This window comes from Buteo buteo, chromosome 7 (assembly GCF_964188355.1).
Source record: "Buteo buteo chromosome 7, bButBut1.hap1.1, whole genome shotgun sequence".
Lineage (NCBI taxonomy): Eukaryota > Metazoa > Chordata > Aves > Accipitriformes > Accipitridae > Buteo > Buteo buteo.
In genome coordinates, this window is record NC_134177.1 from 47,711,787 (window position 1) to 47,726,336 (window position 14,550).

The 14,550-nt window shown below is 46.0% G+C and overlaps 1 protein-coding gene across 3 annotated transcripts; it reads right to left on the minus strand.

Annotated features, from left to right (window-relative positions):
* Positions 1-177: 177 nt before the first annotated feature.
* PIMREG (PICALM interacting mitotic regulator) lies at positions 178-11,261 on the minus strand. 3 transcript variants are annotated; one of them, XM_075033137.1, is made up of 6 exons: positions 11,131-11,261; positions 6,984-7,303; positions 5,818-6,152; positions 4,921-5,016; positions 3,435-3,481; positions 178-2,114 (listed from the first exon to the last, which is right to left on the minus strand). In XM_075033137.1, the coding sequence occupies exons 1-5, from the start codon at positions 11,228-11,230 to the stop codon at positions 3,451-3,453; spliced, it is 882 nt and encodes a 293-aa protein (XP_074889238.1). In that variant the 5' UTR covers positions 11,231-11,261; the 3' UTR covers positions 178-2,114; positions 3,435-3,450. The 3 variants fall into 3 exon arrangements, with proteins under 3 accessions (XP_074889238.1, XP_074889237.1, XP_074889239.1); XM_075033136.1 differs by lacking the exon at positions 3,435-3,481; XM_075033138.1 differs by lacking the exons at positions 3,435-3,481; positions 11,131-11,261 and adding an exon at positions 8,675-9,085.
* Between the last annotated feature and the right edge of the window lie 3,289 nt (positions 11,262-14,550).

Sequence of the window (14,550 nt, forward strand, 5' to 3'; positions counted from 1 at the left end):
AATTGTACATGTTCTTTCAGTCTACGGTTTTATTAAGTGCATACTTTTAAACATTATTTGTCAGTGAGAAGGTTCTATCTGGTGACAAATGTTTATATTTCTTATGGCTGCCTTGTAAAGATTCAAAAATGTACAATAATGAATTTCTTAATATGAAATAAGGAGTAAGATTTCTACAACTGGTATAGATTTTGATGTGAGCTGGTTTTTAAAATCTTATAGCAGATTAGTCACTTAAATAAAACCTTCTTTGCCTTTAAGCAAACAAACAGTGTCACTGATTTTTCTTAGAAGTGTTAGGGGAAGTATTAGATCATCATTGTACATGTCCTAGTAGCCAGCAGAAACGGTATAAAGAGAGGCTAATACATCTGACTATCTGGAATGATACTTAGATCAGAGGTTGACTTTTCACAAAACTCCCACCCTTCTTTCTTTTGAAGAGTCATATAAGAATTTTTCAGTAATGAGACACCATCTTTGTGAAAGCTTTATAGAATTAGTTTCAGTACATACAAAGAATAACTTCAAGCTACTGTTCCATATAGAAAGGTGGTAAAAAAAAAAAGGCAAAACCACAACAAAACACACACACAAAAACTACATCAAGAAATAACACAAGCTAAAACTCTCAGTCATATGAAAGCCTGGAAGTCATCGTTGTTTTCATGTTTCCAGGCCTCATTAACTGTTTCAATATTTTAAAACAATCTAGTTTGACAAGAAAAAAAGAAAAAAATCAGGAGCAAGTTTAAAATCACTACTTACACATGAATCAGACTTGAACATGACTGCTTCCCATATTTATACTTAATACCATTAACATTTTAGTTAGTTCCACTTTTACTAAATTACATGTGCATCTTAAAAATTATCAAGGAGAACAAAGTTTCCCAAATCAGTCTTGTTTGAAGGTTCATCTTAGAGTGAATGTAATCTGAGAAGCCTGTACAAAGCTGCTGCCATGGAAAACAGCCCTGGTGAATTCTAGAGCTTGAGAAATCTGTGCTTTAGTTTGAGACTAAACTTTGTTAAACTGAATCACCTACCAAAAAAGGCTTATCAAATGAACACTACTTTTTTAAAAAAAGTAATTAGAGGCAAAATACACATATCAAACACTTAGTATATACTTCTTCAAATAAAATACCTGCACTGTGATACTAGCTAATAACAGTAGTTATAAGAGGTTACAATAATTGTAGTAACCAATTTCTGTGTATAACTAAAAGACAGATATTGTAGTACAAAAGCATTGTTTAACTCAACTGCCAAGATGCTATTTAAAGCAGCAGCAAGAAATGACATAAAGTTGCTCTGATTTGTCTGGAGCCCAATTACTTAAGACAGGATCAGTTAGGCTAATCTAATAGCAATCCTTAAGGCCATGAATTAGAGTCCTAATGTGGGTCCTCTGTTGTGGTGTGAGTGTCTCCACAGAAACCTGTTGCCTTGGAATGGCAGTTGTGGTCAGAACTCAAACAAGCCACTACTGTTTCATTAACTTCCAGTTAAACATGATGCTTAACTTTTGGTTTGTTTGTATATAGAAAAAAAATAGTTAGGCTTTCAGAATAATGGACCAGTACTTTTAGTATGCAAAGTACTTGTACTAAAACCCGTGGCAATTGAATACCACTCTAAATACTACTATTACCTATGATCACCCTTCATAAGTCTGTGGCCCTTGCTCTGGCCATTCCTATTGGTCAGTTCAACATAAGTTTCAAAGTACTTACTGCCTCATAAAAGTCACATTCAAGATGGTCCCTCGTCTCAGCAGGAGATAATACACTGTGGTATAATTTTGATTCTCCTGTTCACTTAAAAAGAGAAAGCAAGGGAAGGGAAGTCCTGAGCTGCTTTGTCAAGAAAGATTATAAAATGGAATGGCTTGTTCAATATATAGAGTGCACTCTTTCACGTGCTACACAGAGCTCTCCTTTATCTATGCTCATAAACTAACAACAGTTACAGCCATCTCTGTCTAGGTACCAAGTGCTTGATGGAGTTTCTTTGTTCGCCTTCGGATAGCTTGAAAAAGTTTCTGAGATCGACGCGCAGACTGTAAGTTTTGTGCCATTAGATAGTAGTAGTTTGATATTGCATGTTGCCTGCAGAAGAACAAGACTGCCATTAGCAGCATGAAGTCAGTAAGGTTAATTAACCAGTTGTCACACAAATTGCTGGAAAACTGTTAGATGGGAGCAAGGGGGAGGTCTGGGACCTGTATACTTTCACTGTATAACAGTTGTAAACACTAGCAAGAAAATATTTTGTTACCTTCAGTGAGCATAAATGGCAGTACACAGATTAAGTACTGCAACACTTTAACTAGCAACAGGAGCATTTCTTGTGATATAATCTAATTCATTAAAATGAAAAACATTAGAACAATACATGGAGCTGGCAACTATAAGCAGTTTGAGATCAGGGTTTGTTTCATCACGGAAAAGATGAAGAGGGAGCTGTAAGACTAAAACTCATGGTAATTGGATACCAGGACAGAAAGTCATATGCAAGACTGTAAGGGCACCTCCAAAAAAGTTTATTTCACAATTATTCCAGTAGGCAACCTAAAAAAGAGCCAGTGACAGAGCAGGCAGGAGAACTGGACCAAATTGCTCAGTGGAAGCAGTACACATCACTGTTTAAAGCTTCAGTCAAGCATTTGAAACTGCTCTCTTTTCCTGAAAAGTTACAGCAATCAGTGTCTTATACCTGTCTTTGTTGCTAAAATAGGACATAGTGTTCAGGGTGTAACTTTAACAAAAGGAACACTTCCAGCACAATAGCTGAAGATATTAATGTCACAATACAGATCTCAGTGAAGGTAATAGAGGCATTGAACCTCTATGGTTCAATGAATTGACACTGGAAGTGATGTTTAGAACCTTACAGCAAAGAACTCCTGTTCCCATCCATTTAGGTACAATTGCTGTGTTTAAAAATGCCAGCAATACAGGTATCAACTGCTGTTATTGTGATAGCATCATCTTAACTGCTAAGACAATGCTAGGGATGGAAAAGAAAGGCTGTAAAATTAGGCAGCTCAGGGTAGTAGTTTGTTCTGTCATGCTTTGTGATCTTCGTTAGTATCAGTGAGAACTGAGGGCGAGTGACAAAGACATTAGTACCAGTAGTTTTCTGGTCTGGGGTGAGAAAAGCTGCTGTTTGCATAGAAGCCCAACTTACAGTTCACTGCAAACCCACAAGGTCTCACTAATCCACAATGTAGAGGTGAAGTTTTACAACTGCACAATGATCTGCTGTAGCAGAGACAGCCACAGTGAATATGTGGGAAGAACCCTGTGGTTCCGCATAGTAATACTTTAAAGAAGCATGAGTTAATAAGCCTTTCTGTCTCCAAACAGCAGGTTTTCTCCCCAGAGGTGCATGCAGGTATAGACAAGGTAAGTGAACAACTACTTTACCTGGTTGATACTATCTTCAGTTACGAATGAGAGAAACTGTCATATCACTAACAGATGGGAGAATATTAGGAGTGAGATGTAGTGAACTTTCAATGGATATGATCATTAACTTAATACAAGATTTAACCTATAGTTACCTAGAAATGGTCCCATTGGTAAAAACTGAATTTTTGGAAACACGTAGGACTTTAAGCCCTTACCTTTTTCTAGATAAAAGTACTTAATGCTAAGCCCTCTCTCAAGGATTTTAGGTGCTGGACATTTAATTACTTGACATAGAATCATCATGTGTTCTAAGAGAGGAAGACATTTAGGGAATTGCCCTGTGGCAAGACTTCTGACCTTTAGTTCTACTGTCTTAATATGTCTAACTCAGAATGATATAACCTTTACAAACACAGAAGCCTACCACCTCATGGATTAACCAAGGTGTTGTATAAGACATGTCTGCATCCTCTAAGTTTTTGAGTTATGGGTACCATGGACTATTTGTTAATGTAATGGTACCTAATAAAAGGATTTTCTTAGAAATGTGCAGGTGCCAATGACAGTGTCAATGCAATGGGGATCCCCCCATTCCCTGCCTCCCCCCAACCTGGACTGGCACCTCTTTTAGACAGAGGCAGGGAGGTACTGCTCTCACACAACATCAAAGGTAGGCTCTTGCTGGGAAAAATCTGACTTCCACAGCAAGAAACCTGAAGACAAGGAGAGCATCTGACAGGTTTTAGGAGCTGCAAGTCCAATTGCAGATTTAATCTGCACAGGTATCTTGAAGAAAGAAAGGCTCTGCTACACTACAGCTGATAAAGTTCTGCAACTATTCCTGATCCTGAGCTACAAGGATCACTTAGCCTGCAATTGGTAATGTCCAAGTGGGAGGTTGTCCTGGTTTCGGCTGGGATAGAGTTCATTTTCTTCCTAGTAGCTGGTATAGTGTTATGTTTTGGATTCAGTATGAGAAGAATGTTGATAACACACTGACGTTTTCAGTTGTTGCTAAGTCAAGGATTTTTCAGCTTCTCATGCCCAGCCAGCAAGAAGGCTGGAGGGGCACAAGAAGTTGGGAGGAGACACAGCCAGGACAGCTGACCCAAACTGGCCAACAGGGTATTCCATACCATGTGACATCATGCCCAGTATATAAGCTGGGGGGAGTTGACTGGGGGGGAGGGGGGCAGAATCGCTGCTTAGGAACTAACTGGGCATCGATCAGCAAGTAGTGAGCATTGTGCATCACTTGTTTTGTATATTTTAATTATTTTATTATTATTACCATTATTATTATTATTTTCTTCCTTTACTGTCCTATTAAACTGTCTTTATCTCAGCCCATGTCTTCTATTTTTTTTCCCGATTCTTTCCCCCATCCCACTGGGCAGGGGGAGTGAGCAAGTGGCTGTGTGGTGCTTAGTTGCCAGCTGGGGTTAAGCCACAACAGAGGTAACCTGTTGCTGAAAGTGGAGGGAGAGTTAGTGGTATTTACCTTTCCTCTTGCACAATGGCATCATCAAATGCCTGGGAGATACGCTTCAATTGACAAATCCCTGATGAGACCAGCTCCAACTCGCAGTCAAGCTCTCTGCAAAGATCAAACAGGACAGACTGACTAGGTGACATTACCCAAGCCTCTATCCCTGCAGTAACAACTCTAGTTACCTCCAGACTTTATCCAGAGAAGTTTAGGGCTGTAGCAATCATGCTTTTAATTCCAGTGACCCAATTGCTTCACATCTCCATTCATGCCAAAGACAGCTATCTTCTAATTCAAACACTGGGTTCAGATTCATGAGGCTTGGATTCAGCTTCTAGCTTGACATTTCTCATGTGACTTTGACCAAAACAAAAACCTATGTGCACATTATGAAGTATTTCCCTATCTCACAACCCTTTATCTAATTTGTGTTAAATCTTCAAGGCAAGAATCTATCTACTCTTTATAAAGAGCTCAGCATAAGCGAGGCAATTCCAGGTATCTTTGCTATACAAATAGCAACTTTGGAAAAGTTAAGAGCTAAGTAGGAGTGAGATGCATTGGAAGCATTTTTCTTTACCAGAAGGGCATCAGCAAGGAACTTGGGTATGTCTCCAGTATCTGATGGGGACTGGTGCTAAGAAACATGGTATAAACTTACTCAGTGGGAAAGTGACTTTTAAAAAGTTCATGTCACAGCACAAAATTAAGTTTCATGTTTCAGCTTTATGCAGTACTCAGTCCCTGTCTATACAGGGACCTGTAACTACTCTCTTAACTGTTCAAAGAGCACACCCTTTCAGGGGAATAGGATAGCAACCTTCATATCTTGCCTTTCACCTTACAAGATACTCTAATCACAGTAATTAAAAAAGAAAGGAATAACTTTTACAGAAGAATGTGGCTTACATCTTTCTGCTGGCAGGAACAGGTGATGAATAAGGGCTCTTCAGTGCTGCTGCTCTTCTTGATCTCCGGAGAGGGACGGCATCTTTACCAAGCCAGGATGAGAAACCCCTCCATTTTTTGTGTTCTGACACCCTTGGTGGCCCAAGCAAGGCTCTTTTGCTGGATCTTGGGGTGCTTTTGGAACTGGCTGCTGGAGTAATGCTCTTCTTAGGGCAAGCAGTTCGAGGTGTAGTACTTGTTTTCTTGGTAGAACTGGTTGCGCAGCTTCTGCTGATGGATTCAGCTGGAAAGGTCACCATCAGGTCTTCTGGGCTTTGGCAAGACTTCTGTATTTTCTGAAAGAAGCATTCATGCTAAATTAACTCAATTAGCCTAGAGTTTGGAACCAGAAAGACAAGGAACATCTGAGCTGAATCCCTAGCTTTCATTCTCATATCGGGTTTAGTCTAGCATGAATGCTTCTCAACCCCCTGTACCCATTTGCATTGGAGGAGTCATTTGCTCCCTCAGTCCCTGGAACTTGTCAAGGGCTTCAGCAGGCGTTGGAACAGAGCTCCTGCTGCTCCTACACAGGAAAGACCCAGGCTCCCTAACATATAATTGATGTGGTTAAAATCAGAGGTCTCCTCCAAAGGGAAGTGCAAGCTTGAGTTTGCTACCCTGCTACCATTCAGCAGTTTTTGTCAGTCCAAATTTAGATTGACTATAATGAAGAACATGCTAATAAATAATATGGGTACAGGAAAAGGAGTGAAAAAAAAAAAATCCAAAGTGCTACCCATTTCTCAGAAAAAAATTTTTGCAAGCAATGGCAGTCTTTTACCCACCTTCCTCCTCGTAAAGGCTGCTCTGCCATACATGAGGAAATACAGTAGGGGAAAAGCATTTATTTAGTAACAAAATAAAAGTTTTGATGAAACTACATCTCATGTTTCTTCTTTGCACCTTCCTCTCTATTCTGCCAGATCCATAATTTGCCTGTCTGTACTTTAGCAGGGATATTAAAGATTTTACTAGTTAGTAGCTATGAGACAACCATTATGGTGTGCAAGGGTGTGGGATAAACCCTCTGGAATACAGCATTCTGTACAGACTCCAGAAATCTTAGTACTGAAGTTGAAGCAAAAACTAAACTCCATCCACGCTCCACTGCAAAGGCAAAGTACCTGGGACACTGTTCCAAAGGCATTTTTTGCTGTTCTTTTAATACTCTGAAGAGTTTGGCACTTCTGTCTTGCTTCCAGACTTTCCCAAGTTGGGGTCTTAGGAAAATTCAACTCTACTTGCTTTAATGGCGCTCGCTTCCTTAGAGACATGCGGATGGCACTGAGAGAACTCGGAGAAGCCCTTCTTTTGAATTCGTTGGGTATGGGGCTCTCATTCTCATCAAAGTCAGCTAGGAGCTGGTGTTTCCGCCAGGCCATTGTTGCCTTGACATTTTGGAGCACAGATACCATCTTGTTCCAGTACTTGGTCAACCTTAATTCTAAAACAGTCAGAATGAGAACAAGAATTAGACAGAGCAAGGTACAGAGCAGTCCAGAAAAGGAGAAATAGAAATTGTTATACAATATTTTCAGTTACATTTGCCTGAAACCACAAAATCAGAGCTGAGCAGACTTCTACTCGGAGGCTTGAAGGAGAATACCATTGATTTCTACAGCTATTTAGGTCTGTGCGTGTTCATGAAGAAGTCTTACATTGCATTTCCAGCACTGGACATCAGACCTGGTAAGCTGCGAGTCTCAAGCTTGTGAGGTGGAATGCTCTGTAACTGCAAGTTTCTTGTTGGTGTCTCAGACTAAGGTCTCATATCCCAAATTTTTGCCTTCATTCATCAGAACAGCCTTCTGCTGCCAGATGACTTTACACAGCTGCTACTGTCTTCTGCCTGTTATCTATAGGATATATAACAATTTAAACATATATATAGTTTAAATTCTTCATTTTCACTAGCTATGAAGCTAGGATATTGCTAGCGAATTACTTCTAAAAAGCAATTGAAATGCAGATGTACTTCTAAAAAGCAATTGAAATGCAGATGTACTTTAGCAATCTGAACTGAGTGTGAATTAATTTTACCCCTATTTCATTGCAGATTACTGTTAATAAAAAAAGCTGGGAGGTCTCTACCATCGTTATACCACATATTAGGAAAGCCTATCGATACCTCTTACTATCTCTGTGCTCCCAACTTGTCTCCATTTCTCACAAGTGTCCTGATTTGTGTCCGAAAGCAGTAAGGCTTATTGAAATCTATTCATGAAGGCGTTTGGGATATCAACACCTTTAATGCATTTCTGCACGCGGCAGCAAGGAGAGGCTAGTAATGGGGCAGCCAGTCACTTCTCCTACTAGCCGACGGCTGATCCGGCTTCCTTTTGATAAACTGCTAACCACTGTTGATTAATTTATGCTAGAAAACACTGCCCGGAAGGGAACAGAGACCGTCCCAGGGTTACGCTTATCTGTTCCCGCGCCGGCACCGCGCCGCGCAGCCCGGCGCTCCGGGGCAGAGGACGGGCACCTCCCGCGCCAGCCGCCGGAGGCGGGCCCGTGCCGGTAGCACAGCCGCGGCCCCGGGGCAGGACTCCGCTCTCGCGGCCGGCGTCGCCCGTGCTCGCCGTTGGGAGCTGCGGCCTGGGTAACGGCGCCGGTGCTGCCCCGCGGGAGCTGGCGCGGCGGCGCAGGGCGAAGCCCGGCCGACGGCATCAGCTTCGCCCGCCGGGGACGGCCGAGGCAACGAGCAGCGAGGGGCGACGCCGAGGCCGGAGGAGACCGGCTGGGGCCTCCGGCGCGGCCAGGAAACGCGGGCCGCGACAGGAGTGCTCCGGCAGCTGCTCGAGGCTGTACTCACGGCGACGGAGGAGACCGAGACCCTCCCCACCGCTCCCAGCAGCAGCCCGCTCACGCCTGCGCCGCCGCCGCGTTTGAACGGCGGCACCTCCCGCTCCGGCTCCCCGGATTGGCGCCGCCGCCGCGGCCCGCCGCCATTGGCTGCGCCCCTCGCACTGCGCGGCGGCCGTTGGAGGGCTCGGCGCCTGCGCGTCGGCGCCGCCCGCTCGGCCGGTGTGCTGCGGGGGGGGCGGGGTGCGGCGACGAGTAGAGTGGAGGACGAGGCGCGGGGAGGAGGCGGCGGCTGTGCGTCCCGCGTCCCGACGAGTCGCAGGTGCCCCCCCCGGCACAGCTGCAGGTGGTGGCGACCGCGACCGCCCCCGCCCCGCAGGTCTGGGGCCTTTGCGGCCCTGTGGCCTGGAGATCCACATCGGCAGGAATAGCCAAAGGACCGAGAGGTTGGGTGACCAAGCCATGGATCCTGTTTCTTCTGGTAATTAATTGATAGCTGATGTCTTAGAAGCTTTTGTTTGCTTGCTTTTTCTCTGCCGGCTTCTGCAGCTCTTGCTGGAGGAGATAGCTGGTGTAAGTGCAGTGTTGTACTGGAAACCACCTGGGATGTCCTCTGTGGCAAATCGGGCAGCAAAGAAAGGCCGAGTGCACAGAACGTGGTTTGTTTGGCATTGGGGTTTTTTTGTTTGTTTTTTTCTTTTTCTTTCCTACCCTAGATGAAAACAAGATATGCAAAGCATTTACCTTTAAAACACTTCTACCTGAAAAATTTCTCTGGAAAGAGCTGTAGCAGCTTCTGTTTTTTTCTCAACGGTTTGGTTTTATCATCCCCCCCCTGCCAAGTTAAACTCAGCACTGACAGATACATACACCTCCATAGCTAAGTCTTGGCTTAGAGCCATGGGAAAGCCAACCCAGTAACACTGCAGGATACCTCTTGAGTCCCACCACTGTCTTATGAACATACTAAGATTATGAACATTCCTAAGAGCTATGGTTTAAAAAAGTTCCACATGATGATGTTTGCACCCCCTTGTATTCATACACTATAATATGGTCCAGTATAGCTCAATAAATATCCCTTGTTAATAGACATGTTTCTATATATTAGTCCCCTATATGCTGTTCTGCTTTCCTCTGCCCACTGGCTTTATGGCTTCCAGATAGTTGCAGATGTGTTATGCCTCCCCCCGCCCCCGCCTGCTGTCTCTATAGGGCACGTTTCAGGCTCCTCTCACTGGCAAACTGCAGGTTGAGCCCAAAGGGAAAGGAATGACTCTGTGTAAAGCTCTCCAGGGTGCTTATGTCCCGTGCAGAGTCAATGACCTTGGCAACCTGTACGCAGGGCCAAGCTAACAACCCGAGAAGGAGGCACAGGGGGTAGCAGTTTCTGCAACAACTGTACTTACTCTGTCCAGCTAGGCTGGAAAGAGGCACGAGAAGGGGCCTGCTGGATCCCTCAAGAAGCAGAATTGCTGTAGATTGTGCTGTGGCTGTTTCACTCTGCCTTTGGCAGAGTTACTTCCCAGCGGTTGGGAGACAGGTATGCTTGCATGGCCTGAGTACTCTGTCTTAGTTTAAGCATACAAAGCACAGAAAAGGGAAATAGGCTAATACTATGAAGGACTGCGTGTATTATAGAAATGATATAAACAGGGAGGTAATTTAAACTTGTTTTTACTCTAGCAAATGCAGACTCTTATTTTAAGTTGTTAAAAGCATCTGAAGTTACTGGAGATTTAGCGTCATCTAAAAGGGATAAGAGAAGAAAGGAATCTCTGACAGAGAAAAAGAGATGCAGAAGGGGTCCTAAAAGGACCAGGCGGGCAAAAGAAGGCTGCTGGACTCATCTCCGGGCAGGCGGCGCGGAAGAACACCACCGACTGGCAGTCGGAGGCCGGCAAGCCTCGTCCCCCGGCATGCCGCGGAGAACAAAGCCGTGCCGGAGGACTACATCTCCCGGCATGCAGTGCGCGCTGCTGCGGGCGGCGTGACGCTGGGAGCGGTCTTTCTCCCGCCCAGCGCCGGCAGCCGCTTCGGCGCTCTGAGCCTCCGGAGCGGCCGCCGGCCGCTCCAACCCTTCCTCGGGGATTCCCCCGCGACTCCCCTCCTCGACACGGCCTGGCCCAGGTCCGTGTCCAGCTGACCTCAGGCTACTACGACTCCTTAGTAAGCTCCCCGCCGTCGGCCGCCTCTGGCGCAGCCCCGGCGCTCCGGCAGCCTCACCTCGCTGCCGTGCGGCCCCGCCGCGATCCCGGCTCCCCGCCAAGGCGGTGCGCCGCCCTGCTGCGGCCCCGGTACTGCGGCTTCGCTTACGGCTCTAGGCTGTTTCTCTCCTCGCTCGTTGCGTGCTGGGACCCCCAGCTTTTCTGTCAAATTGCCCGCGACGTTCCCGTCTGCCCCCACCGCCCCGGAATGGGCGGGGTCCGCTGCCCGAGCACAAAACCGCCATCAGCGCTCGCCTACCTCGCGGTTGCAGCCGTAGTTCTGGTCCTAGCCGGCAGTGTTCGGCAAGGCCCTGGCGCACGACTGTCCCTCGGGGGGCAACGCACCCCTGCCCGTCCATCCGCAGCTGCGGTCCGGTCCGCCAGCCCCTTGGTCGAGAGCTGCTGTCCATCGGGAGCTGGCGAGCCACCGCCATTAGCCCTGTCAGGATCAGCCGGGCCTGCCAAAGCAGCTGAGGTGTGCCCCACCTCCTGAAAATGGCATGCTGAAAGCTAAATAGAGAAACCTGGATTGTGCAAGGAGAAGTAGTGTTAAGAGGACGAGAGAGCAAATGGAGAACTTTGCAGTGCGACAGAAGGGTAAAAGAGAAATGCCAGGGGGTGACACACAACTGGATGACTGGGAGCACAGAAAGGCAAAAGAATGGCCCGGTGGCATGCCAAAAGGAAATTGGAAGACCCAGAGGCACACCAAAAAGCACATGGAAAAGTCTGAGACAGAAAGGAAGGCTAAACAGAAAACTTTGTCACGCTTTGCCCCTAATGCATGTAATGGGGCTTAGTGGGGCTGACAGGAAGTCACCTGTCCGTATGGAAATTCCAACCCCCACCACCAAAGGCCCTAGCCCTTGGCGCCAGACACACCAGGAATGTCTCAGGAGCTGATGGATAATCCAGGACTGGCTTTCAGGACGCTACACAGAACTGGACGGATCCTGGCAGCCCCCAGGGTGATGCAAACAGTTCCTAACAGCCAAATGTCTGTGGCAATGTGAGAGAAATTCACTGCAGCCCTGTGAACAGCACAGGGGTTGCTCTAGAACCTTAAGGAATCTTAAAATGGTCCAAGAGCCCTTAGGACCGGTCCCCATCTCCTCAGACGCAATGTGTAACGTGCTCCCTGGAGCTCAGTGTTGAGATGCTTTTTACTGATTGCAAAAGCTTGTGGGAGCTCCACTCATGGATGATGACATGGCGTGTCTATCAGAGACTGGGTGCTGAGACCAGAGGAAGCTGGGTGTGTCCCCCACGGGGTGGTGTTAACACTGGGCAGTGTGTGAGTCCAGCCCCACAGAAAGGAGGCAGGCAGCCCACATCTTGCTCACTCAGACACACTGCAGTCGTGCCTTCGGAGCACCTCTGGGGAAGCATCCTTGCTGAGGGCTGTTTGTGCCATCTGAGAGAGGCACAATGACATCTAGTGCTTGGAAGCAGAAATGAAGCATATTCAGACTGAAAAACAAGTTTGTTTTTCCTCCAGGGGGGGGAATCAGCTGTTGGAACAACTTGTCCAAGGCGGTACTGTATTTGCTAGTGTTTGGAGCTTTCCAATCGAGATTATATACCTGTATAAAATCAAAGTGCTGTATTTTATGACGATATGGCAGTTTGGCCACTATCTTTTGTCCTAAGTTTAGTTAGCTGAACATACTCGAGGGCAGTAGGAGTTTACTTCTTTCTAGTATGCGTGATCCAGAGTTTGTTTCATCAGCTACCTGGGAATGACAGACAGGTGGGAACTGAAAATTTATCTAGAGGAGTTAAGTCAGCATCACAGGCCTTGAGACAGCAAAGGGTATTTGAGGGAGCATGTTACTAAAATCCTAGCTGTATGCTCTTAGCTAACTAGCCCTGCCTGAAGAGAGAAATCATCACAATGCCCATTTCTTTCAGGACAGGACCAATCCATTTTCTCTCGTGAAAAAGTTCCTGCTCTCTGCTGCTTGCCCTTGGCCTGCATTTAATTCAGTGCCTTCCTGATTTGGTAACTTGGGTGTCAGTGAGGCTGTGCTGTGACATGTTACTTCTAGCTTGCTTTCTTTAAACAAACAAAAAAAACCCTCCATCCTGGGGATTATCTCTGTTACCTAGTTTATACCGTGACTGCTCAGACCATTGTAGCAGCTCCGTGAAGAGAAAGGTGGATAGGGCAGTGAGAAGGAACTACTTATCCTAGCTTCACTGCCTGAGCAAGTCTGCCTGTGTACTTCACCCTGAGGCCAGAAAGAGAGAAGTGATTTGCCCAGAGTGGCTGAGCCAGCCTTTGTCAAAGTTAAGTTAGCACTTGGCGGTAGCTGGCTTCTGGCCTGCAGGCAAAATGCCAGTACCCTGGCTTAGTTTGTATGTATTTGCAAAGTATAGCACTGAACATCCACTTCTCTGCTCCTGCATCCAAAGTAAGGGAGTTAGAATATGACAAGCAACCAAGAGCACTTTGCAGATTTATGGTCCTAGGGCAGTTTTACGCTATCAGGGCTTTCAGAGAGTTGTTTTGAGAGAATCGGAAGATGTGATGAAGTCACAATGGCTGCCTATGTTTGAGGCGAGTCACACAGTATCATTTTAGCTGCGTTCCTCAGCTTCTTTCTTTGGCTTGTATTGTAGGTAAGGATTACAGTTATTTTGTGGGCAGTAGGTCTGGATTAAGAGGCTCTGACCTGCATTGGAGGGTGTTAATGTCCCGTCCATAGTTCTGTGGAGGTGTATAAAGTGATTGAGTTGTAAAACAAAACACTTGGGGAGGAGATTTTTCTTTTAAAACCAAATAACTCTCTAGATGTGCTCTAGCTGGCAGCCCCACACAGCTGCTGAGGCTATGGTAACCTTTGCTCCCAGGGGACAGAAGTGTGCAAAAGGAGGTGGTGCTAGTGTGCAAGTGGCCTTAGGAGCCACTGCTGAAGGAAGTACTGCTCATTCAGATCCTTGCGGCCTGATACATCCTGCTTGACTTCCCTCTGTGCTGTGTCTTGACTGAGGACAGAGTCCATGGAAGCTAGGTTCAGTAATACTTACCTTGCGCTGCCTTTTGGACACTGGACACCTTACACTTTTGCAGACTCTTGCTTGCTGTCTGTTTAGCTGTCACTGGCCTTTCTTGGTGTGGGACAACCATGATGGGGCTATCAAAACCAGCTTTTCCAAGAGCTGTTTCACTGTAGCTTCCTCTGTCTTGACTGCCAGATTCACGCAAGAGACATGCCTGCTCTACTTTATTGCATGGGCAAGGGATCTTTCTCACAGAGGCTTTTCTGCATTGCACATTTACTTAGCCAGTCTCCTCTCTGGAGAGAAGGCAAGGCTTCTTGACTGTTAATAACCTTCATTTGGAGCCAGTTGTTGCCTTTGGAAAATTGTGACGTGGTCGAAGGCTGAGCCTACCCTTAGAAACACAGCATGACTGACAAGGCGATCTGTGGAGCATGTGCTGTCTCCAGAGAGGATTCAGTGACAGTTACTTGGGTTGTAGGAAGACAGCTGGTGACAGCTGGCAATCATCGTGGCTGTCAATGCTGCTGTTCTTTGCTTAGTTCCATTTCCATGCATGTCAGTGCTGCAGCTGTGCTGATTAAGTGCAGAGGATAAATTCACTCGCTTGTTATTTCAGCCTCTTACAGATCCAGATACTGTTAATGAGTCTACCTGGCAGAAACAAGAGGAGAGT

Excerpts from the sequence above, each read along its gene's own strand:
- PIMREG (XM_075033138.1), bottom strand. The coding sequence starts at position 9,083 with ATGTGGATCTCCAGGCCACAGGGCCGCAAAGGCCCCAGACCTGCGGGG. Across the intron at positions 6,153-6,983 it reads CCTTTGGAACAGTGTCCCAG|AAAATACAGAAGTCTTGCCA; the intron begins GTACTTTGCCTT and ends TGCTTCTTTCAG. Across the intron at positions 2,115-4,920 it reads GCCATTGTGCAAGAGGAAAG|GCAACATGCAATATCAAACT; the intron begins GTAAATACCACT and ends GTTCTTCTGCAG.